Below are 26,065 nucleotides of genomic sequence, written 5' to 3' on the forward strand. Positions count from 1 at the left end.
CTACATGGCGTCCAGATAAATGACAGTCATCATGAGTAGTGAGTAAAACTGTGGATCCTTCCAGACATTTCATCTGTGATTCAGCTCTAGGAAACTACACCCAGGATGACGTGCTTCTCTGACGTAGAGTACGTCCTGACGTGGGAGGAGCGTGCGTGACACATCAAAATTCGACGAAAACAGCCAGCTGAGCATAACAGCACGCAGATGTCGGTGCTAAGGGATCACCCGTGAAACTATTACCAAGAAGGACCGACAAAGTCAGAATTAAGGTGGATGAGTTAAGATAACGTTATTGCCTCCTACAGTAGCACAGCAGAGCGACAGGAAAACGGAATCTGGTGAGTGAAATTTAGACCAACGCTAAGGTTAACTGTCAGATTCACCTTGCTAGCTTTGTTAGCTAAGCAAACAGCTAAGCAAACATAAACATGAACAAAACAGCTGTCTTTTAAACATGTTTACTACGCCTTTTTTTGAGGTCTAGTCTAAAACAAATGCAGCTAATTTGTTTGGTTTCACCTGTTCGACGTTTACAGACAGTTTCATACTGGCTTATTTGTTAGCTCTATTTAAGTGCTAAGTAGTTGTGTTATTATATCAAGCAAGCGTTAATAGCGTCAGCTGAAAATATTTTATAATTCTGATTCAATATCGGACATTTTTTTTCCCTTTGCTGTCACAAGATCGCAACCAGCTTGAGAGAAACTTGGTTATGTAACTAAACTAATCGTTTAAGTTAGCTTAGCTTCTGGCTAGCAATTTAGCAATCTCATCGTAGATCAGGGACTCGTAACCATATGTTATCACAATAAAAACATTAGCTGGCGTACAGAAAGACCAGTCTTACCGTGAGATGTTCCCTTCTCTTCCTTTAGGTTTGAAATTCACAGGATATTGCTTCAAAAGTAGCTTTAAGAGATGGAGTTCCCAGATTTAGGAGAGCACTGCTCTGAGAAGACCTGCAAACGTTTAGGTGAGTTTAAAGCGCACAGTCATGTTCCCTCCATTGTTTACGTTTCGAGGCTTGGTTGGAACTTTAATAATAATAACTTTGTCGACAATACAGATTTTCTGCCTATGAGATGTGATGCTTGTCAAGAGATATTCTGCAAGGATCACATAACCTATGCAAATCACAAATGCACATCATCCTACAAAAAGGTAAGCGATACCTAAAGTACAGATTTACTGCTTTGTTGAAAATGTTTTATTATTATTTAGTTACAACATCCTTATAAATTTCATTAAAGTCAACATTGCTGTTTAAAGTATGTAATTACTGGGCAAGAATACACAAGATTAGAGAAATGATCATTTAAAAATCCTTTAGTTTTAAATGTCCCTGATTTTCAGGTATTTCAACCTAATATTAGAGTCTAAGAAAAATGTATATTTTAGCATTTATTTGCATCATGATAAATGCTGTTCATGCTTTTCACATTTTTGTTCTTATTGTGGCTGCAATTGATGTTATGTTTACAGTTAGTGAGAGAGGTTGTGGTAACTGTTGTGGCCTTAGCAGGGCCTGCTGTAGTTTTCCTGTGTGTGTTTTACCCTCATTCACCTGCATTAGGTGCTGCTCTTTGCAGCCGACTCCACACAGTAATCAGGTTAGGGAGTACTTTAGATGAGGGAGGGAGTAGCTCAGTGTTTGTCTGTCTACTCCTCCTCTGTGGAGGGGAGAGTGCTTTGACTTTTTAATCTTTGCGTCCAGAGTTTTGTTGTTTTGTTTTCTTTCAGCTTGTCTATCTCTGAGTTTAATTAGTAATAAAGTCTTAAAATTTATAGGAAATTCTGCCTCCTTGTCTCCTTTTCCACTAGGTGTTTTTGTTGTTTCTGCCAGGTGACTGTAACAAATTCCTGAATGAAAAGGAGGCAGGATCCAGGCAAAAAAAAGGCTAAAAGACAGGGAAAATCTGATTTCACCCTCAACAACAAACAAATAAATAAATAAATACAAACAAAAATATTGCCAAAAAATGAAATAAACTCTCCACATAGCAACAATAAGCACCTACCATGCTGTCAGGACACTGGCTCTGACTCCAGGGCTCTCCTCCCCTTCAGTTTAAGCAGTTACTGAAGTGAAATGCAAAAGTAGACACAGTAATCTACTGGACTGTTTTGGTGTTCTGTAATCATGTTTCCTTTTTAAATAATATTTTCTTTTTTTTCTTATATTTGTCCCTGTAGGATATCCAGGTACCAGTATGCCCTTTGTGTGACACTCCCATTCCTGTCAAGAGAGGAGAGATGCCTGACATTAAAGTTGGTGAACACATTGATCGGGACTGTAAATCCGACCCCGCACAAAGAAAGAGAAAGGTTAGTATAACACTGATTTGTGTTTTACCCAGCAGCCAGTTAGAATCCACAAAGTAATAACTGACGATGTTTTCTTTTTCAGATTTTCACAAATAAATGCTCGAAAGGAGGCTGTAAGCAGAAGGAGATGATAAGAGTTACCTGTGACCAGTGTCGTTTAAATTACTGTCTTAAACACCGTCACCCACTAGACCACGATTGTAAGACTGACGGGAAACCTCTGTCCAAATCTGGGTGAGTACCGTTGAACTGTTCATCGATAATGCTGTTCTTTCATCTGAAATCTGACAGTGTGGACCTTTGAACTGATTTTTTCCCCTTGTTGTTGTTGTGTTTTTTTGTTTGGTTTTTTTAATTGCTGATGTCTCAGACATGCTGCTTTAATGAGGACCCAAGGTACTTCCTCCACATCTGCCTCTACTTCCAGTTCTTCTAGTTCAGGAAACACAAGACCTGTTTCTAATGGTCTGAATGCAAATAGCAGAAGTCACAGCACTGGGTGAGTGTTTTTAGCTCGTATTGAATTTAAAGGTGTCAGAGAAAATGGGGAATGTTTGTAATTTAAGATTTGTTTTTTTGTTTTTATTTATGCACAATTTTGTTTTTTAGCTCTGCCCAGCGAATTTCTACTTCAGTTTCAGCTCAGAATGTTATACCACCATCAGCATCATTTCAGGCCGGCCTGGTATGTATATTGTTTACACAGCATGATGCCATTAATTTAAAAAAAAAAAAAAAAGGTTTGGTCAATGTAAACATAGGTGTGGTGCTGTGCTCTCATTGCAGACAGAAGAACAGGCTTTACAAAGAGCTTTGGAGATGTCTTTGGCTGATTCAAGGCAGACAGTTGCGCCAGCACTTAGGTGAGTATGTTTTTCTCCGAATGCCAAAATTGTTCACCCCCCTTGAAGCCACTCATGTCTGTGCTGGTGTGAATGGAGGAGTGTTTTTCTCACTGACATTCAGCTTAAAAGTGCTGCTTCTTAGAAAGTCATTGAGAGCAACAATGAAAGTGTAACGCGGTTAAAGGACCAGGGCGCCTGACTGCAGCCTCATAGACAATGAGCTATCAGATTAAGATTCGACTATGGAGCCTGAGGGTGTGAATAAAACACAGGAAACAAAAGTAGAGCTCAAATATATATATATTATGTTTGTTATGAGAAGTGTATAGACGGATGTACAAAAGAAAATAAAAACATATACATATATATCACAAACAAAAATAATGTTGACAATACAAAACAGCTTAGTAGGTTCCAAAAGGAGGTGGGATGAGGTGTAGTCCAGTATGTGATTTAGTTTAGTTCCATGGACCTGTGATAGGTCATGTGTCAACAATTTGTGATTCAGTCCATAGGTTCACAATTCCTACCGCAACGTAGCGGTGGTCGGGTGGCTCGCCATCTCGCGCTGATCAGGGCTGATCGCGGGAGAACAAAAAAAACCTGACCGTTGAGTCGAGTGTGAGGTAGTGTAAAGATGAATGAATCGGCCGGGTTATTGCACGCTGTCAACTGGCCTGTAGTGCAAAATTTGTCGTGATCTGACAAGTACGCCAACCACAGGGACAACAGCAGCCAGAGGAGCAGGGACATGCAGCTGATTGACCCGGAACTTATACAGGAATCATTCCCGCCACAATAAAGGGACTGGCGGAAGTGGGGTCAGAAGTTACCGTGGTTACACTCTCCCCCCCTAATCTCATGGACGTCCTCGTACATGGACTAGGCTGGCAGCGAATGACTGGTTGGCTGAGGTGTGAAGGCATCGTCTCCTCTTCTTCATCGTCTTGAAGAGCGAAGGAGAAGACAGAACTTAACCCATGCAGGAAGGTCTGAACGCTCTTTAACAGAGGCTTACCAGGCTTGATGTATTGCAGCCGATCAGGAGGATTCCTGGTGCGGGTTGAATGCCTCAAAGGTGGTTCTGCCTCAGGACTGAGAGGCTCTGATTCAGTAGGTGAGTATTGTGACAAGTTACTTCTGGATCCTTCCGAATCAGAAGACAGACTTTCTTCATCGTGAGAAGTTTCGACAAGATCAACTGGCTCAAAGCCAGCTTCCACGGTTCCGCTAGCAATAACTTGTTCCTCTTCAGCAGGTACAGGTTCCTCTGAGAGGATAGCATTCTCTTCCTCTGTAGCCAATACTACAGGGACATCGGGCTGGTTGATTAGAGGCACAGGTTGCGGAGTATTGGGTAAGTCGATGGTTGTTGTGAAGGTGACAGGTTCAGCAGAGAAGGGAACAGGTAGGTATGAGATTAGTTCCTCTTCGTCATTGTTATCAGCATCATCAGCACGTACAGGAGACACGGGTAAGACAGGCATTTTCCTCTTCTGCTTAGTAAGCATTTCCTTTTCAGGTGGTAAATACCCACAGGGCAGTAGGAGGTCTCGATGTAAAGTTCTCAGGGGCTTGTCTTGGCCTTCGGGTCGAACTGTATACACAGGAAGAGTGCCGGCTTTCTTCACTACAATGTACACAGATGACTCCCATTTATCTGCAAGCTTGTGTTTGCCTCTTAGCCGCACGTTTCTCACAAGAACTCTGTCTCCAACATTCAGCTGTGATGCAGTGACATTTTTATCAAATCTGTTTTTGTTACGTTTCATCACCTTTTCTGAGTTTTCGATGGCCAGCTTGTAACTTTCTTCTAGGTGGGACTTTAGTTTGTCCACATATTGTGTGTGGGATGTTGATCCTTCTTTGGCAAGGGGTAGTCCAAAGGCCAAGTCCACCGGTAAGCGAGGTTGGCGGCCAAACATAAGCTCATATGGTGAAAAACCTGTAACATCGTTTCTTGTGCAATTGTATGCATGCACCAGGGGTTTTACAAAATCTTTCCAATGGGATTTCTGTTGAGCTGTGAGTGTTCCTAGCATATCCAGTAATGTTCGGTTAAACCGTTCAACAGGATTGCCTCTTGGATGGTATGGAGTGGTTCTTATTTTGTGGATCCCAGCCATTTCACAAAGCTCTCGGATGATTCTGGATTCAAAGTCAGGGCCTTGGTCACTGTGCAAACGTTCTGGGATACCATAATGCACAAGAAAGTTGTCCCATAAACATTTGGCAACAGTCCTGGCTTTCTGGTTTGGTGTTGGCACAGCAATGGCATATTTTGTGAAATGGTCAGTTATGACAAGTATGTCTTTGACTCCACGATCTGGTTCCACAGAGAGAAAATCCATGCACACCAGTTCCATGGGATGAGAGGTTTTGATATTGACCAGAGGTGCGGCTCGTTCAGATGGGGATTTGCGTCTCACGCATCTTTCGCACTGTCTTATTTTATTGACCACATCACTTGTCATCTTAGGCCAATAAAACCGGGAACGGACCAAGTCCAGCGTTCTGTCAATTCCCATGTGACCCATTTGATCATGTAGGTGGTTAAGTACAACTGGTCGATATTCCTCAGGTAGCACTAGCTGGTATGCGAAGTCACTTCCCACTTGTCTCTTCCTGACGAGAAGGGTGTTATGGAGCTCCAGTTTATTTACTTCTCGCAGTAATAGAGGTAGATCGGGAAGTTCTTCCCTCAGGAATGGCGGTGGTGACTCGCCTCGTTCAACCTGAGCTATGACATGCCGGATGACAGGGTCAAGGCGTTGTTTGGCTGCAAGGTCAGCTGTTGAGATTTGGGGGAGTACCATGGAGGTGAACTGGATGTCGTCCGTGAAACTGTCAGGCAGACTGTTGACATTGACAGACATGGATAACACCAGAGCAAGATCAGGATCCGTGCTTGAACTGTACATCAGATGACGGTCACAAACTGCTTTGATGGTATGCTGGTCAATAGAGACATAATCTGGTTCATTGAGATGTTGCCATGCAAATCTCCAGATTCGCTCACGTTCTTTCTGTGACAGAGGATCATCAGACAGTTCACCATGAGGTCGGCGAGACAAACCATCAGCATCCGAGTTCTGCTTTCCTGCTCTGTAGATTAATTTGAAGGTGAAAGTGGACAAAGCTGAAAGCCATCTGTAACCGGTAGCGTCAAGTTTTGCTGATGATAAGAGGTATGTTAATGGGTTGCTGTCCGTCACAACTGTAAACTGAGCACCATAAAGGTAGTCGTGGAATTTTTCAGTCACCGCCCACTTCAAAGCAAGAAACTCCAATTTGTGGGCGGGATACTTTGACTCACTCCGGGAAAGACCTCTGCTGGCATATGCTACAGCTCTGTTTTTTCCATCCTGCTCTTGATACAGCACCGCACCAAGACCTGTGGCACTGGCATCAGTGTGGAGTGTGTATGGTTTCTGGGGATCAGCAAATGCCAGAACTGGGGCAGAAGTGAGTTTGTCAATAATGGACTCAAAAGCTTGTTGACACATTTGCGTCCATCGTCCTCCAAATGGCTCTTTGGGGTTGAGGTAATTCTCTGGCTTTACAGTTCGTCTCAGTTTCCTCTGAGAAGGTGGATAACCAGCAGTGAGTTCATGTAACGGCTTGACAATGGCCGAATATCCCTGGACAAAACGTCTGTAGTACCCAGCAAAACCAAGGAAAGATCTTAATTCCTTCAAGTTTTTTGGCACTGGCCAAGAAGTGAGTGTGGAAATCTTGTCCAGATCAGTTTCAACACCAGCCTGGGACACTACATGGCCCAGATACTTCACCGATGTCTGGAAGAACATGCATTTCTCAAGTGAAAGCTTCAAGCCAAAATCTTTGAGTCTGGTGAGAACTTTCATCAGGCGAGCTTCATGTTCCTCAAGAGTTGGTGCAAAGACAATGAGATCGTCAATGAAAACCAATACTTCTTTTAGATTTAATTCTCCCATGCATTTTTCCATCAGCCGTTGGAAAGTGCTTGGTGCGTTGGTAATCCCTTGTGGCATCCGATTAAATTCCCAAAATCCTACTGGGCAGACAAAGGCAGTCTTTGCCTTATCCTTCTCCTCCATTTCGATTTGGTAGTAACCCGACTTGAGGTCTAGCACCGTGAACCACTTTGATCCTGCAAGTGCGGAGAAGGTGTCTTCCAGTTTAGGCAGAGCATAAGCATCTTTGATTGTTTGCAGATTGAGTTTGCGGTAGTCAATACAAAGACGTATACTGCCGTTCTTTTTGCGTGCAACCACAATTGGAGAGGCAAATGGTGAGTCAGATTCTCTGATAACGCCAGAGTCAAGAAGTTCTTGCAGGTGCTTCCTGACAGCATCAAGATCTTGAGGGTGAATTGGTCGTGGTCTTTGCTTGAAAGGAGTTGGATCGGACAATTTGATTTGGTGTTTAACTTTGTTGGTCCTGCCGAAATCCAGATCGTGTTTGGCAAATACTTCAGGAATAGTGTTGAGTTTTTGAACAATGCGTTCTTTCCAGTCTGGAGTTAAGGGGGAATCTCCAAAGTTGTATGGTGGTTGAGATGGAGGTAACGACTCTATAGACTGGTCTGAATACTGGGTGGGTTGCTCTTTGGAAATGACCTCTTGGAAGGCGCTGATTTCTGCAATAATAGCTCGAGCTGGAATGTGGATTTCATGGTCGGACTCATTACTCACTACAACAGGCAGAGAATATGGCCGACGTTTAGGTAAGTCCACAAGGCAGGTTTTTACTAGGAGTCCACCAGGCAGAGAACTGGAGGTGGGTTGTTCCAGAATAACTGCTTTCTCACCTTGGAATAGCCTTGTGACCAGGCATCCCTCAAGGACAGTGGTTTGGCCGGCAGTAATCGTATGCGGTTGGTCTGACTTTAAGATTACAGGAGCATACTGGTCATTTGAATTCTGGATGTGGCGACACTGGAGGATTTTATAAACTGCAATGTAACCGGAACCAGATGGCAGGAATGACTGCTCAGAGAGGGTATCACAGTGTTTGCTGTACGCAACGTCAAGAGTGTTGGTACCAACAAGTATCATTGGGGGTGATTGCTGGACGTCAGGCACGACAAGCGCAAGTGTATCAACATTAATGGATGAACCAAGAAAATTAGCTGGGAACGTCATGTTAATCTCAATGTATCCCAGGTAAGGTACGGCTTGTCCATTTGCTCCTTCTACTTCCAACAGATCATCCAGTGGTTTGATTGGATGGTCTGAAAGGTAAGTATTATAGAAGGAAAAAGGAATCGTAGTAACCTGAGAGCCAGAATCAAGAAGACAGTTGAAATGGTTGCCTTTGATTTGAATTTGGCCTGTGCTTTTGGTCCCCACAAGCCCTTTTGGCAACACTGGAAATTTGTTGTGGTTTCTGGGACTGTTCGTGCACGCAGCTCCTGTGTGTCCCACCACAGAAACTCCTTCTAGTTTAAAGATGAAGTATTTCTAGCGTCCCACTCTTGCTGTTTTTTTCTTAATTGGCTCTTTTTCTGTTCAACAAGACTGGAGTTTGCTCTGTTGTTGCAGGTGGAAGAAACATGGCCATCTTCTCCACAGTTAAAACAGTACCATGGCTTGGGTCTGGTATTTGACTGAGGTGAAGAATGACTGGATTTGGTTTGTCGTGGCTTAAACTTTGACTCGGTTGGACGTTTTTGGGACAAAAGTTGGGACATTTGCTGTTGGAGGGTTTGGAGTTGTTTTTTCATTTCTTTTAGCTCTTCATTGGCTGTAGAGTGCCCACAAGAACAAGTACTTTGGGATTGGATGTTAGCTTTTTGTTTTGATGAACCGATGTATTTCTTCATAAGTGACTCCTTAGCAATTTGTCTGTCTTCTTCTGTCCGTAACGACAACAACAAGTCAGAGAAAGGTGGTGGGTTGTCCTTTTGCTGTTCTAATTGTAGTTTGGTTAGTATAGTGTTATCCCAACACCCACGACAAAACTGCTTCAGCAGATGCTTATTCATGTCAGCAGCTGCAAGTCCTCCTTGCTTTACAACAGTGCTGAGGGTTAGCTGCAATCTTTGGAGGTAAGCGGATGGTCGTTCACCTGGATTTTGAAGAATGTTTAAGTATTGAGCATACAATTCTTCACCATCTTGAACTGTTCCAAAAGCGGAGTCAAGTACACTTAGTATGACTGAAGGCAATGTGTTGGGACTTAGACCTTTAACCAAATCAGCAGCAGGTGACAACAGGCTCTCTATAATACGCCTGGCGACGTATAGAGCTGACAAACTGGGGTCGGCAAGCAGTAGATCAATTTGGGAACGCCATGATTCAAAATCTGCTTCACTACTTGGCTTAGGAATCCTTCCTGAAAAAGCACGGAGACGTAGTGAAGTTGTGGTGCTTATGTCTGGGTTTCGGACCACATGCTCAACAACAACCCTTTGTATTTGTGGTGGGTTGAGATCAGGGGCTGTGAGTGATACTCTTGGAGTTGGTCCAGTCTGGCTTTGACGAGGTCGTGCCCCCTGCTGGTCAGTGGAAACCTGTCTGGCAGGAGGTGAAGACAATTGCTGCTGCTCCAGTTCCCTTTCTTCTTCCTCTACACCAATGTCCTCATCTACTCCATTTTCCTCATCATATTCAATTTTTCCATCATCACCTGCTCCTGCTTCATGCAAATGTTGACCAATCTGCCTCATTACTGTCTTCAAGACATCTTCAAACCGGTGCCCGCTGCGATCAGCAATATGCTTGAGCTCTTTGAGGTAATTGGGAGGGGGACTGCTGCTGTCCTCCGTGGCGGCGTACTCACAGGCCAAAGCTGTGACGCGGAAAACAAGGTCGGCAACACTTTTAGAACAGTGGGTGTATGGCAGAAACGGCTCTAGAGTTGTAAAAGCAGTGGTATCTACAAACTCAGCGATCAGGTTTTTGAAGAAAGTACTTGCGGGATCATTTACGTAAAAATGACGGCTAAGATTTCCATAAGTACGCAAGTAGTCAAGAATTTCATTATCAGAATTTGTGTTAGACACACCGGAGATCATCACAGACTGTGATATATTTATGCCAGAAAGTGCAACTGAATCCATTTTTGATTTTATGTTCAGCAAAAGCGAAGTAAATAAGTAAAGAAAATTGTACGTAAGACCCCAAAATATTCACACACAAAGGCTCCTGGCTGGTTCGCCACTTGTAACGCGGTTAAAGGACCAGGGCGCCTGACTGCAGCCTCATAGACAATGAGCTATCAGATTAAGATTCGACTATGGAGCCTGAGGGTGTGAATAAAACACAGGAAACAAAAGTAGAGCTCAAATATATATATATTATGTTTGTTATGAGAAGTGTATAGACGGATGTACAAAAGAAAATAAAAACATATACATATATATCACAAACAAAAATAATGTTGACAATACAAAACAGCTTAGTAGGTTCCAAAAGGAGGTGGGATGAGGTGTAGTCCAGTATGTGATTTAGTTTAGTTCCATGGACCTGTGATAGGTCATGTGTCAACAATTTGTGATTCAGTCCATAGGTTCACAATTCCTACCGCAACGTAGCGGTGGTCGGGTGGCTCGCCATCTCGCGCTGATCAGGGCTGATCGCGGGAGAACAAAAAAAAACCTGACCGTTGAGTCGAGTGTGAGGTAGTGTAAAGATGAATGAATCGGCCGGGTTATTGCACGCTGTCAACTGGCCTGTAGTGCAAAATTTGTCGTGATCTGACAAGTACGCCAACCACAGGGACAACAGCAGCCAGAGGAGCAGGGACATGCAGCTGATTGACCCGGAACTTATACAGGAATCATTCCCGCCACAATAAAGGGACTGGCGGAAGTGGGGTCAGAAGTTACCGTGGTTACAAAAGGGAAGGCAAACGGAGAAAATTAAGTGTTAAACAATGTTAATGAATCAGACTGAATCAGCAAACACAAGTGCTCTTATGGTACCATGGCTATCAGGTTGTATTGTTTTTTGCATTTGATGAGAAGGAAATGAACCTCATGTGACGTTCCTCAAGGAGTGGTCAAATTAAAAAATCCAAAGTTTTCTAGCAGTTGAATTTGTATTTGAATAAAACAATCATCAAGAGCCTTACTAGCATATATGGTTTGGACAGAAAGACAAGAGGCAGAGCTGAAGATACTAAGATTTTCTTTGGGAGTAGTGAGACTGGGCATGATTAGAAATTAGTACATCAGAGGGGCAGCTGAGGTTGGGCAGTTTGAAGACTGGGTTAGTGAGGCAAGGCTGAGATGGTCTGGATAAAGTACAGAGTGTGGATATATTGGACAAAGGTTGTTAAATGTGGAGCTGCCAGACAGTATGAAAAGAGGAACACCAAAGAGGATGTAGTGGAGTTGGACATGCAGAGGGTTGGCAGGGCTCTAGACTAACTTTTTGACATGGGCGCACCGGTACGCCTAACTTTAAAAATTTAGGCGTACCGGCACAAAAGTTAGGCGCACTCAAATTTTTCAACCGCATCGCTTAACACCGCAGTTTTACATGTGCACTTTCTTTGGGGGGGGGAATCTATACAGACAATATTAATTTCTAAATTATTAACTAACAAACTTGTGCTTAAAGTGCTTTGTCAATATTGTAGAAAATGTTAAACTTAATCATCATCTTCTCCTCTGACGACCTGTTTGCTGCTGTCTGCTGCTGAAAGGCCGTGGGGAGAGGGGACGCTTGGGCAGTGCATTTATTGCAGCATATAATGTGTTTTCTGGATACACTGTGCTTTTTCAGCATTCAAATATTGATGGCACCGTGTCAGAGCACTGGCTATGAATTTCAGATAGATCAGGCCTTAACTTAACAAAAAAGTTATCAATAGTTCTTTTCATCTTTTCTTATTACCCACAGCTACATCCACTTCTCTCAGGCCTAGGCTGCTCACTAGGGCTGAGTATCATCACTGATTTCTATAATCCATTCAATTCCGGTTCTCAAAGTCCTGATTTGATTCAATTTAGCCTCAGACAGTCAGAAATATTATAATTCTGATCATTTATCAGTACTGATACACATGAGACTTCATCAGAATTGTGAAAATCACCGCAGATGCCTTTGTGTGAAAGTATCTGAGAATAAAACACAGGAGATTTTCCTGGTCTGGCTTTTTATAGCAGATAACCTTAAAAATATTCTGCAATATTCTGCAATTTTGCATAATTTTAAGAAATTTAAATTTCTTCAGTATTGAACAGCAGAAATTAGGCTTTCTTGTCCGAGGTCATTTAAGTGAAAAAAGAAAAAGCGCTGTAAACAACGCTAGACTGGTGGGTAATAAGCGAATGAATAATGCAGAAAACAGATTTGAGACGGGAAACTGTTCCTGAAGTACAGAGAGAGAGAGAGCTGTGCAGGAAGTGTGATTTTTATCGTGGTGGAAGCAAAACAGCAAAAGTCAGAGGGAATTCATGACGACATTGATCAAATGTGAAGCGCAGTTTGCTGCTTCTTTTGCTGCTGGCTCGGTGAATTTTGGTTGGAGAGAGGCAAAACCTGCAGCTCAGAATCAGCGCAAAAAGACACAGCGCGGACCCGAAGAATCGCTAAGCTCCGACAGCGTGTCCGTGTTCGGGCCGTCGGGTGAGAAAGCCGAGAAAGACGAAGCTGATTCTGATGTGTTGGGTCCGCTCCGTGTTTAGGTCTTTGTGTGGAATCCATTAATGAATTGATATCGCTTTATTCAAGCTACTCACCTCTCTCTTCCACCTGCACTTTCAACTGGACCACGGCCAATCAGAGAGGTCCCGCCCCTGACTATCTCTGATTGGTTTAGTCCATGATAGGGGCATAATGTGTGTCGGTTGTTGACCACACGGAGAGTTACAGAGATTTTTTTTTTTTTTTTTTGTTACCGGAACAGTTGGTCACACCTGTGCGACCAAATATTTATTTTTAGTCGCACCACTGAAAAATTTGGTCGCATTTGCGACCAAATTGGTCGCACTCTAGAGCCCTGGTTGGTGTGACAGAGGAAGATGCTAGGGATGGGGTGAGATGGAGGCAGATGATCTGCTGTGGCAGCTCCTAAAGGGAGCAGCCAAAAGTAGTAGTTGTCTATTTTCACACATAAATTCAAAAGTCCTTTCTTACATGTAGGTCAGAGCGGCAGAGAGTCGGCTTCAGCTGTGTTTAATTACTTGAAATACCTTGGTTTGGGTAAAGGTACTGCCTGACTCGAGCAGGCAGACAGGAAACATGATGACCACTCACTGACTGTGAACCAACCAGATAATTGACAAATTTATTCAGTCGAACATAACATTGACTCGGTATGCGCAAGCTGCCAAATTGAAAACTGTTTAATGCCTGATCTAAATGTGTCGGACATGCAGTGTCTAGGAAAGTTCAGGTAAATGTGTAAAAGCAGCTTTTGAGTGTCAGATATGTTGAGAGGGGACTATTATTTTATCCTCTAATATCGCTGTTGCATTATCCTCTATGGGGTTTAAATATTTTATAACACTCATATCTATGTGCATTATGGAAATATTATTCCACTTGGAAACATTTTTCCAGTAGCAGATAGCCTGTGAGACGCACACAGTGTGGCTGAGATGTGCTTCTCATACATCTCTTGACTTTCAGTCCTCCAATCAACTCGGTAATAGAAAGCAATAATATCTAATGTCATATCTTAACCATAGAGATGGTTTATTAGATTTAATAAAGGAGGAAACGTGCTCTGCAGTTTTTCCTTTTATCTTACATGGTGTGAACATATTTAAAAATTTTGTTTTGACAGTTTTCCTGGAATTGCTAAAGGAAACTGAATCCTCAGCTTTGCTTGCTGCAAGTTTATTCCCCTAAACAAGCGGTCTTAATTGACAGAGACAGTTTCACCACACGGCCAATCATTAGCTTCTTCACACTTATGATAGGAAACTCCAAAACAGCTATTTAGCAGACCTGATGTTTATAAAATGTAATGTATGGTGGTGTAAATTATATACACAAGTGATGCTTCACTAATGCATGACTCACTACAACATGATGCAGGATGTTTCATAAACTCATGTAAAATTCATGGTGCTATGACGCGTTATGGAGTTGCTGACCTTTTTTATGGGCTTGGTTCAGATCAGCAGAGTAGCAGTGAATTTTAAGTCCATAACAAAAACTGCATAATGTGTTTATGCAAACATTGACTTTTTTTTTTTTCTTTGTCTTTGGGGGAGGTCAATTTTGGTGCCCAGCAAAAATGTTTTCTTTCCATCAAGGAAAAATCACGTGGACTTAGATTTAGTTTTAAAAATGGATAGAAATAAAAAGATAAAATCTTTAACTGCATCTCTGCGTGTGGACTGAATGTCCATGTTGAGCCAGGAAAATCAGCTTCATATAATAATTATATTCTTCATTTATTTATTTATTTATTTATTTATTCCTTTCCTTCTTTTGAACAAATTTCTCTCAGTCCTTCCAATGTGTTTTTTTTTTTTTTTTTTTTTTTTTTTTTTCTCCCCACTAACATTTTCTTGTTTGTGTCTCAGCCCTCAGGAGCAGGAGGATCTGGCTCTCGCTCAGGCTCTCGCTGCCAGTGAAGAAGAATACAGACGCCAACAGCAGAGACAACAGGTACCAGGAAAGCTTATCCGTCAGTAGCATGCTAACAAGAACGCATGTAGGTACACTGTTGTCACAGCAACCCTTCCTTTTTAAACAGTCTTTTTGGTAGAAGATGAGACCAAATTGCTTTTTAATACATTTTTTGTCATGTGACGTGTACAAGTGCGGTGAATCTTTGTAACTTTGTTTTCTCTTTGCTTAGGGAAGAGACTCCAAACAGTCCACCTGCAGCCTTTCTTAATCTCAGATCACCATTTTAGACTTCAAGCTGTGCTAATTATTTCCTAGAAACTGCACATGTGAGGTGTCACTTTCCGGGATCAGTGATTCTTCAGTGGCACATACTCGCTCTTGGAAGTTGCTGACACATTACCGCCTTCTACAATATAAGCACATATACTTTCCAGCAGAATCTGTCATTTTTACAAATGATTTGCTCTGTAAATATTTTATATGGCTATCATGATGAATCCATTATATTAAAATGTATAATTATTGAATAAATTATGTCAAAGACGCACCCTGAACCCTCGAGTTTGTCAGTTAATTCAGATTTACACTTGCACTTGGAAAAGATGGGCTCTTATTTGGTCTAATCTGTAAGTCCATTTGAATCCATTAGTGATTTGGAATTGTCAAGTGATCTATAAAGCCTTTTAGCTGTTGAGGGTAGAGTTTGTTAAATTTGGGTCAGGTTTACTAATTATGAAGTACTATGCAGAAGTCTTAAGGGATTCCTTTTTTCTTTATATATTGAAAATGGGGAAGTGGTGGCAGCAATTTATTGAAATGTCTGCAAATGTGCATGTAAATACAATTTAAAAGGTGAAAACTGAGTATGTTAAGATTGAAAATGAGTATTTGGTTTCTCAGGCAAGCTTTCTTGTCATTTGTAAATAATGTTATAATGTGCCATTGTGTGTTGTTTTCTAGGTGTGCTTTTACTGCATTGTCATACTGAAAAATGAAGACTCTGCCAAACACTTTCCAAATGGTTTTCCATGGTCAATGAAAATCTGCCTGTATTTTTCTACTTTCATAAACACTTACTGGCTGAAGTGCAGCCCCAACCCTCCACTATGTTTTACAAATGGTTGTAGATACTGTTCTACCGCTCTCCTGACCACCTCTGTACATGTTAATGGTGATTTGAACCAAAAATTGGATTGTTGGCCCTACGACAGACTGGCGACCTGTCTGGGGTGTACCCTGCCTCTCGCCTTGTGGTAGCTGGGATAGGCTTCAGCTCCAATCTTAGCCTTTTCACCCTGTTTCACTTCATTAAGAAGATAAGAAGAGAAAAAAAAAGTTAAAGAGAAGTTACAGAGAATTTTATTACCACAAGCAATTAAGGACTTTATTTTACAATGCTTTGACCTTCAGACCTTCAGCAGCCATAATAAAGGTCTAATGCAAACCATGGTGAAAATGCGTGCAAATAATTAACAGCATGCTGGTCTTGGCTGCTCTGTATTTTACATAAGAAGTTAAAGCAAGCATTAATTTAATCATTATGTTTAAAAGTGTAATGTTCTTTGTGAACAATGGCTAGATAAGGTTGGATGAATAAAAATATGTGGACAGCAGTGTAATTAGCAGCGTATAATAAATGCACTTTTCACTGCTGCTGCACTATCAGGGTAGCCTGCTGTACCTGAGATTATCCCTCTTTGAGCAACGTAAATTGGGATGTGGGAAATTTTGTTGACAAATCTTTAAAATACAGATATAAGAATGGAACTGGTTACACTGGTTATTATACTCTTTTACTTATAGCAATTATTCAGGTGTTGTACAGCAGAGGGCAGTAAGGCATCATAAATGGTGCTCATTTTCTTTCCATAGGAGGCTGATTATTATCCCACAACTGTTAGTCAGAAACAAACTCTTTATTTTTGAGAAAACTTTTTTTAAACTATTTTAATGTTTTTTTGTTGTTTGTTTGTTTTTTTCCTTTGCTGCCATTTACATGAACAGTCAGGATAAAAAAAAAAGCTCACTAAGCTTTTCAGTTTATGTGGCAGCAGATGAAGTGTTGGAGAGTGTTGTGATATTAGCTGCCCAAAGCAATTTACATAATAATATTTAATAAGCATGGCTGAAGGGCGAACAGCTGCTGGACATGACCTCTTTAACCTACTGCGTTTACCATGTGTCACAAAACTATAATTATTATTATTACAGTGAAATGGTTACTCAGTCATTTCACACTTTGCACGATGCACTAGATATCTATGCATGCATCACTTACATCGTGCAGTGATTTAATCCCTTATAGATCGTAATTGTAATTTCAGCTATCTGCAAACAGCCAATTGTGGTTATTCAAAGCATGCTTTGCTGTTAAAAACACTGGATGATTTTTTTTTAAAATTTTGTAGCCACTAGAAGGTCTGATCAGTTGTAAGATCTTGCCGCATAAATTTACATATTCATTAGGAAAGTCATTTTCCTTAAGCTAATGTAGATGCTAACAGCTGTACAGGATTTGGGGCACACATTAAAACCTACATTTTATGCACAACATTAATTTAATCAATTAATTTATTGTAAGGAATACCAAATTGTTACTATTTGAAATATTCCAGTCAACCTTATTAGCCAACAGTAATGTAATTTTTGCATTTAATTGCAATAAATCCATGTGTCCAGTCTTCTCCACTGGAAGTTCTTTTTATACCAGAGAAATGCAAACAAGCTAAGCATTTTTTTCCCTCTCCAGACTTATTATTAAACATTATTAGTGAGTATCTCTACATAAGCCACAAAGGAGAAGGGCACAAATTGCTTCATATTAAATGTAGATGGTTGCATAACACTGTCAAACATAATTGTGTTTCCCTGATAGCAGTCTCAGTGGCCTTGGTGGAAACGACTTTCATAATTATGAAAAGGAGAGATTCTACTTGCGTCATTGTAAATAGTTTTATAAGTGGAAACTGAAGACAGGCTGTTCCCTAGATTGTCAGACTTGTTAAGTAAGGTGATTGGGATATCTAACAACTAAAGCAGACAAACCTTCTCACATTCCTCTACTTTCATGATAACTGGTGAGTAAAATTTGAAGTGAAAAGAGGGAAAGCAGAAAACCCAATGTTAAAAAATAGAAATCTCACTGGGATTTTCTTAAAGGTCATTTCTCTAGGTGTGGAAAACATTCAGACTTTGACAGGTTTACAATAGCAGCTTTTCGTCTCTCCTTGCCCTTGTCTCTCCTGGTTTGACTCCAGGTCACAATGGAGGTTTCTGAGGCGTACACTTTATGCACCTGGGCTCTCAGACACGACAGCATCCATCAAGAGAGCCAAAACAAATTATGTTGTTAATCTCGGTAATAAATGGAGACATGATCTCGTTTGTGTTGTTGATTCAGGGGAAGTTTTGAGATTTTTGCTGGAGTGCTGCTGTGTCTGTTGCAGAGAAATTGACAAACTGTTTCTAGGTAAATGGTGAAGATTATCTCTGTGGGGAGAAAATGAGTCAGCTCTGCTTGCCACGAAATGCGATCATGGATCAAGTGAGTGACTTTACAAGTGGTTCAGCATGCGTCAGTTTTACTAATCGTGTTTTGTCAGTAGCGCTGTTATTCTCTGTGTGTGTCCAAAATAAAGTAAATTAAAATTTAAAAGTAAAGATTCCCTTTCTTAAGTGAAAAACAAAAAATAACCATTCAGTTTGTTATCATAAATTCATAAAAGTTACATATATGCATTTCCCAATAACAGGAATATAATCATTTTAAACCAAAGGGTGTCTACAGGTAATAAGGATCACAGGAAGACCAAACACATGCATTTATAAGAGCTCATGTTATTATGTATAGAGTGATGGAGCCATGCTTCCCAGCTGGAGTTTTATAGCCTAGGAGGAAAACATAAATCTGTAAGAGTCTCCAATTTCCCGGTATCACAAATGTTATTTCACAGCACAGCAGGAAAACAAGAAAACGGGCAAAAACGTGGCCTTGTTGTGTCAGTGCTAATGGAAAAGTTGTGAGATTAAGGGGTCAGAAAACCTTCTGCTGAAAAGTTCCAAACCTGCAAGGTGCTTCCACATGTATTTTTGAAATGCACATTTAATATAAGTAGGAAATTCAGGGTATTTATTTCTACATTATAACATTAGAATTTGTGCATATGTATATGTGTGTAAAACAGATTAACCAAAGCAAAGTGCTCTTTAGGATTTTGCTTCGGGAGCGGTTAGCATACTCTGAATTTTAAGGAACTTGCTTTTTCACTATACTTGAGTTGCTAGTTTACCAGCAGCACCAGCACCTGTGCAACTTGTTTAGCACAAAGAAACCATAAGCCCTGCACAGCTGACACAGTTGGCACAGTCACACACACTGCTAGCTGAATTGGCACAGTTGGTTATTCCCAGGACTCGAGCAGCAGAACAGAATAGCAGCTTCATATTTTTTATTTTCAAAACAGGAACAACAGTTCATGCTTTACTGAATATTTGTTCTCTGAGAACAACGTGTCATTGAGCAGAAAAACATTAATTTCAGCCATTAAACACCGGGAGCTAGAGGCTCACCAAGAGCTCTGAAGCTCAGTCAGAGTAATTTTATTCTAGGTATTAAGTACACTTGACACTCATTAAAGTTTGAAAGTGGGACGGTGGACAGAAAGAGCTCTGGCTGAGTGCTATTATTCTTTTCCACAGTGTAACATGTTTTGTCATTGAACAGATGAGTAGTGTGCAAGAATAAAGCCTGGCAGATACAAGCAGGGTGCAAAACACAACTTCATAATTAGAGCCAAGGGAGAATGCAAAAGCTTAAAATGTATTGTGACATGAAATGCAAATGTTCTTTAAAGCACCATGCAATCGTTTGGAAGTCGTCATACATAAAATTACATTTTTAAGCCCCTTTCAAACAAAATTATATGATGCCACTTTAAAAGATTTATAAAGCCAGTTTCTGGTTTCATTAGTCTGTTAAAGTGGCAGCGCTTTAATGACATATGTCACTCAAACATAGGTCATCTTTAAATTAAAGTTTTTACACAAAGAGCAGCAGCATAGACTCTACTTAGGTGTAACAACACTCAAAGGTCTTGCCACTATAAATACTGCCCCGCCCTTCACTCAGATTCACACACACACATACACACAGATATTTCCTTTCTGCAACAGGAATGACAATAATGCATCACAAACAAATGTTTCAGTCGTGTTACAAATTACAATCTGAGCTGAACTAATCTGAGAGACATGCACAGCTATTATCGTGTGCCTGTCTGTCAATGTGATGTCTTGCAGACCTATGGCATTTTGTTAAGCTAAATATAAGTGTTAACAGATCTGACCCAGTCATCTTGGTAGTGTGATTGCTGTCAGCTTGATGGAAAAAGACTATAAAATATAACAAAAGCACTCAATAGAATCTCAAAGCATAAAATATGGATGAGCATTAGTGGAAGATTGGTAAAAACTGCTGAGGCATTTCTGAGTGCTGCCAATTTTTCCACTTCAGCTCCCATTAATTGATATGCCTTCTTTTGTGCTATGGCTCTGTACCTCTGTGTGTAATTATCTGTGCTTTTCATTTAACCAACACTACATTCATATCTCAGTCAGTCCAAGGACCCAGGGGAGTGCCTGCCTTGACACTGCACTATGATCAATAAGAAGCCAGTCCAAGGAAGACAGCATGAGACGCTTGGGCACACTTTAATTTATATCTCAGAATAAATTGTTTTAGACAACGTATGCATGTTTTTCCACAAAGAAATAATTAAAGAATAACAGGAAGGTCTTTTGTAAGCTCTGACATTTTTGTACCTCTTACTTTGACTGATCATAGATTTGTTGAAGTCATAGTGTGGGACTGATCATTAAGTGTGAAGTCAAGCTTAAGATATCAATTGACCTACAACAGCAATTTCATGTTATTGGTTTTTAAAAAAAACAACTAACTATGCAGATACACTGCTTTGTCCTCATATGATAAATAAAATGCACCCTCTTTTTAGGGTTTATGTATCACAACATGAAAAGGTATCTGTATTTTTATGTAGGACTTAAAATTTGGTAAATGTAACTTCAGGTGAACAACAAAGCATGACATATTAATGACATATTACAGCATGTCATTAAAAATCTTGCCAAATGTAAAAGCAGTGAAAATCTAAATTCATCTGTAAGTGTGAGCACCTCTATAAAAGCAGAGACTTTGGTAGTTTTGCTGGTCTGAAGCATTCAGGTGTGTGTTAGCACAATGTCAAGGAAGCAGGGCATCAGCACTGAACTGAAAGATGTGACTGTTGCTGCTCATCAATATGGGCACAGTTATAAAGCCATTTCTGAACAATTTGAAATCCATCATTCTGTAATGATAAAGGTTATTCACGAGTGAAAAAAATATTAAGACAGCTGCCAATTTTACCAGCAAATTTACCTTCAGATTGTCCAATACCCAAAGCTACATCTCAGACTCTACACGCCTCAGTTAGCATGATAGATGTTAAAGTTCATAACAGTGTTATGGCTTACTGAAAAAGTATGGCTTGTTTTGAATGGTTGCCAAGAGAAAGCCTCTTATCTTTAAAAAAAAAAAAAAAACATGGTAGCATGGCTTAGGTTTGCAAAGTTGCACAAACTAGACTTCTGGAGAAATGTAATTTGGACAGAAGAGGCAAAGTGGAGATGCCTGGTTGTAATGCACAGCAACAGGACTATTTTTTTTTAATCTAACCTAATACATCTGATGAAAACCAAACTCAGCATATCAGAACAAACACCGTCAAACATGATGGTGGAGGGGTGACAACCTGGGCATCCTGAGTCAACCATAAACTCTCTGTGTACCAAAGTATTCTAGAGTCAGATGTCAGAGGTTTCACTGGAGTTGGGTCCTGCATCAGGTCAGTGATTTCAAAGACAGCAGCAGTAAATCTATGAAAGAATTAAGGTCATGCAAGAAAAAAAAAGAAACGAGTGGGACAAAATTCTTCACAATGATGTAAGAGACTGATATAGTTAAACAGACAATGATTTCTTTAGCTTACTGCTACAATAAGCGATTCTTCAAGATGTTGAATCATGGAGTGTACTGAGTTTTTCCACACACTGGTTCTGCATTTTGGCTTCATTTTTGTTAAATATGGTGTAATATGTTATATGTTCTTGGTTATTTGAGGTGATATTTCCCTAATTTTAGAACCTGGTAAGTAGAGCAGGGCGATATGACCAAAAATATTTATCACGATATAGATTTGAAAATTTGCGATAACGATATAACTGACAATATAATTGACACTAGACAAAATACTTTACAACTCCACAATTTTATTAGTGCAAAAAAAAAAAAACATCAATGTATTTTCACTTAAACAAGCAGCTGTTTTTTGCATTAAAGTTATATAAAAACGTAACAGTGCAAATGCAAATTCCTTGCTGACAGTTTAACCAAAAGGCATTTCCAGTGGAAATTGGCCGACATATCCTCAGCATAACCATGTATAATATCCACAAAACCAAAAAAGAGGTTATACACACGCAATACGGTAATATTATGTTGAAGCACAGTACGTATCACTCCGCGAGGCTTCTGCCTACAATAGCAGTAATGCTCCGACAATCCATCAAGCGGTGCGGCTTCGTAGCTTTGCAAAGTCGTACTAAAACATTTGACAGATTTTCGAGCGCCGTGTACCACATAAAATCATTTCGAGGTCAGTAAACACAACCAGAATTCAAACATAAGGCACACGGGATTATAAGGGGCACTGTCGATTTTCGGAAAAATCAAAGGATTGATTTTAAGTGTGCCGTATTTTCCAAAAAACATGGTATTAACGGACGAAAGCTAAACCAGTTCCACACCACTGAAGTTGCAGCATTTTTACAAACCAATTCTGGTTCATCCGTTTTATTCAACGATCCGCTTTCGCCCTTGTCATTCTCCGTCGCCGAAGTGCCTTTTTCATGTGCGTATGAAAACAAAGGCACTGCACATGCGCGTTTTACCCATATTCTATCGCGATATTTCATTTTCTTGTCGTTGCCCAACATTATACCGGTATTACCGTGAACGGTATGATATGGCCCAGCCCTACTGGTAAGAACCAGATGATGTCAATGTTATTAAAAACATTTTATCTGGAGAACTCAACAATGGTACATCAGAATCAACACAAACAAATAAATAGATTAATTTCATTGACAGACCAATATGCCTACCTTTCTGGGGTAAACAGGAAATGTTTTTGCATTAATGAATTCTCATGCTAATACTCTAATGCAGGGGTCTCGAACTCCAGGCCTCGAGGGCCAGTGTCCTGCAGGTTTTAGATCTCACCCTGGGTCAACACACCTGAATCTAATGATGAGTTCATTACCAGGCCTCTGGAGAACTTCAAGACATGTTGAGGAGGTCATTTAGCCATTTAAATCAGCTGTGTTGGATTGATGACACATCTCAAAACTGCAGGACACGAGTTAGCTATGACATTACTAATTGAAATGTTTCACTTTGTAATATCACAAAAACCATATCTGAGTTATCTCATGGTCTTCTTTCCAGTGACAAAAGTTGGGTCTTCTTTTTCAATCAGCTTTCCATTGTTTGTTCTTGCTTCTTCAAGTGTTTTAATTATGTAGCAGCAGTCCTTTCATCATGACATCACAAGAGATGTGCATCTGTTGTTTTGATGATGTTTTGTTTGAAGTGGTGTCTCTAAGGCTAATGAATGTTTTCTCTCTTTGCTAATCAATTAAATCAGTCAGATTCTCCATGGAGCAGAAGGTTCAACATCATTGGGACTACTGGATTGAAAAAATAATGATCCTTTATCATTCATAACTGTACTCGCAGCAGGAACAAGCCACTACTGACTTCTCTCTTAAATCACACCAAAATCCACACAGTCATTTAGTGTCACCACATTAAGTTTGGATCACATCAAAGCTGAACTGGATGTTTCAATAAATAACAGTAGATGTGTTTACAGCACAGTGGTGAAAATTAGTTGTTTGTAATGCGACCAATTAGCCTGTTGCAAGTAAGTCAAACAATGGCTTGTTTTCACAGTCAGTTTGAACCCCATGGCGTGAACACAGCATGTAACATGGATCGATATCATTTTTTAAGATGCCAGTTTTTAGAAAGTAAACCTGGCAAAAGTTCAAACATTGTCACCTACAGAGACCTCAAGAAAAAAAAAGTCCCTTTGAAGGAGAAGCCTGTTCACAGAGCTTCAGCACAGCCTGACAGAAAAAGAACAAAAACCAAACACTTCTGCCAGATGCACAGTAAGACAAATGTGTTGCACTAAACAGTAAGTACAGATGAGACATCATTTGTACCGGTTTCTATGACAACAACAGGATATTCATATATAGTGTGTAGCTTAGACCTGGACTGACCTGTGGGAGCACTGCAATCCTTGCATTATTTCAGTCTGCAATCTACCCTCATTTTGTCACCGTGATTAGTCTTTTCATGAAGCAAGCAATTAGGACAGTCGGAAAGGAAATCTGTTCTGTTTCAATTTCTTTTCTCATCTCTAATTCCTCTGGCTCACAGTCCCAGAGCACACAGCAGAGTTGGTAAAACAACTTCTAGTGTTTGAACAGCTCAAACATAAAGGATTCACTGCAACACACTGTTTTCTTTAATGTACTTTACACAGCCCAAGTGTTGTTTGACGTTCACTTAAAAAGTACCAAAAGTACTTTCACAGTAAAAGGTAATTTATTCCATAAGCTTATTAGAGGACTAAAATTGTAGCTTGGCCAGCACTTTGAGCAAAATGCTAATGTCTCCTGGGAACACTCAGAACCAAACAGGAGACAATAACCAATCAGGTGAGAGACACAGACACAATAAAGTCAGCTCACGTGGCTGAGATTGTTTGGTATGCTTGTGGCTTCGGAAAGCCAAACCTTTCACTCGCTGTATTAATTTTAGTGTTTTTATTGTATGGTGGCTCTAGAGGTGGCGTTGTATTTTTTTATTATTAGTATTGATTTAATGGTTCTCCCATAACTCTTCCTGTAGTGAAGCTGAAAAGAGATGATTGCCAACAAATCCGTGACAGTGTCCTGTTTGTTTACCGAGTGCAGGCTGCCACTTACTTTAGAGTTAATATACTATCAGGTATTTCAGCTCTTTTTTTATCTTGCCATTTTATTTGCCATTTCAGAATTGATTTAATCTAGCCTCTCACTCTCTGTAGTGGTGGGCTGAGTGTTTGCCATTTCCTGATGGTGATATAGTTTGCTGTGCCACATTTTATTAGTGTGGTGTTTTGATATATTTATCTTATGATTGGGTGGCTAGCTTCCCCGTCTGTATGTACTACGACATTCTAGCGCTCTACATTTCCTCTCTTTCTTAGACTCATTTTATCAATAATCAATTATGGCTGATAACCCACAGAGACTGCTATGGCCTCATTAATGAAGTGCCCATGGTAACATGGGGCATACTGACAAGCTACCATATTCACCATCTTAGTTAATGATGCTAGAATGAAAAGCCTAATGAACAACTGAGGCTGACCACTGACAGTCCTTAAGCCATGCTGGTAGCATTACATTAATATGAAATTTTACCATCAAAACAAAACAGAGAAAGTGGAAAAGGTGCTCCTTTTTAACATCTAAGAGTAATTTTTTTTTATTGTTGTTTTTTGCAATGCTGGAAACATTGCTCCAATTCTATTTTGGTCCATATTGGCATGCTAGCATCACATATTTGCTGCTGATTTGTTGGCATGAAGCTATATCTCCACCACATTCCAAACATGCTCTACAGAATGAATATCTCGTAATTCAATTCAATTCAATTTTATTTATACAGCGCCAAATCACAACAACAGTCACCTCAGTGCGCTTTATATTGTACAGTAGATCGTACAATAATAGATTCAGAGGAAACCTAACAATCACATGACCCCTATGAGCAAGCACTTTGATGACAGTGGGAAGGAAAAACTCCTTTTTAACAGGAAGAAACCTCCGGCAGAAACAGGCTCAGGGAGGGGCGGGGCCATCTGCTGTGACCGGTTGGGGTGAGAGAAGGAAAACAGGATAAATGCTGTGGAAGAGAGACAGAGATTAATAGCAGGTATGATTGTATGATCGTAACTGTGGAGGACTTTACACAGTGAACATGTTCACATTCAAGAAACCAGTTTGAGATTATTTGAGCTTTAAGACGTGAAGTGTTACCTTGCTGAAAGCAGTCGTCAGAAAATGGATACATAGTGGTCGTAAATGTTCAGCAACAATACTCATGTGGTATTAGAGATGGTTGTGGGAAAATCCAAGTAGAGTAGCAGTTTCTTGAATATTCATGCTTTTTATTTGAAGTCAGAAGTCATAATTTCT

General features: G+C 40.3%; 1 protein-coding gene across 2 annotated transcripts; it reads left to right on the forward strand.

Moving 5' to 3' along the window:
• Window positions 1-180: 180 nt before the first annotated feature.
• On the forward strand, window positions 181-16,057 carry zfand2a (zinc finger, AN1-type domain 2A). Of its 2 annotated transcripts, none has more exons than XM_080905527.1 (10): window positions 181-341; window positions 879-976; window positions 1,070-1,164; window positions 2,197-2,328; window positions 2,411-2,562; window positions 2,699-2,827; window positions 2,938-3,013; window positions 3,115-3,191; window positions 14,644-14,774; window positions 14,922-16,057. In XM_080905527.1, the coding sequence occupies exons 2-9, from the start codon at window positions 922-924 to the stop codon at window positions 14,753-14,755; spliced, it is 828 nt and encodes a 275-aa protein (XP_080761653.1). In that variant the 5' UTR covers window positions 181-341; window positions 879-921; the 3' UTR covers window positions 14,756-14,774; window positions 14,922-16,057. The 2 variants fall into 2 exon arrangements, with proteins under 2 accessions (XP_080761653.1, XP_080761652.1); XM_080905526.1 differs by having other exon boundaries at window positions 14,644-14,728; window positions 14,922-16,049.
• The last annotated feature ends 10,008 nt before the right edge of the window (window positions 16,058-26,065 follow it).

This window comes from Rhamphochromis sp. 'chilingali', assembly GCF_963969265.1.
Source record: "Rhamphochromis sp. 'chilingali' genome assembly, chromosome: 15".
Lineage (NCBI taxonomy): Eukaryota > Metazoa > Chordata > Actinopteri > Cichliformes > Cichlidae > Rhamphochromis > Rhamphochromis sp. 'chilingali'.

Excerpts from the sequence above, each read along its gene's own strand:
- zfand2a (XM_080905526.1), top strand. The coding sequence starts at position 922 with ATGGAGTTCCCAGATTTAGGAGAGCACTGCTCTGAGAAGACCTGCAAA. Across the intron at positions 3,014-3,114 it reads CATCATTTCAGGCCGGCCTG|ACAGAAGAACAGGCTTTACA; the intron begins GTATGTATATTG and ends CTCTCATTGCAG. Across the intron at positions 3,192-14,643 it reads ACAGTTGCGCCAGCACTTAG|CCCTCAGGAGCAGGAGGATC; the intron begins GTGAGTATGTTT and ends TTTGTGTCTCAG.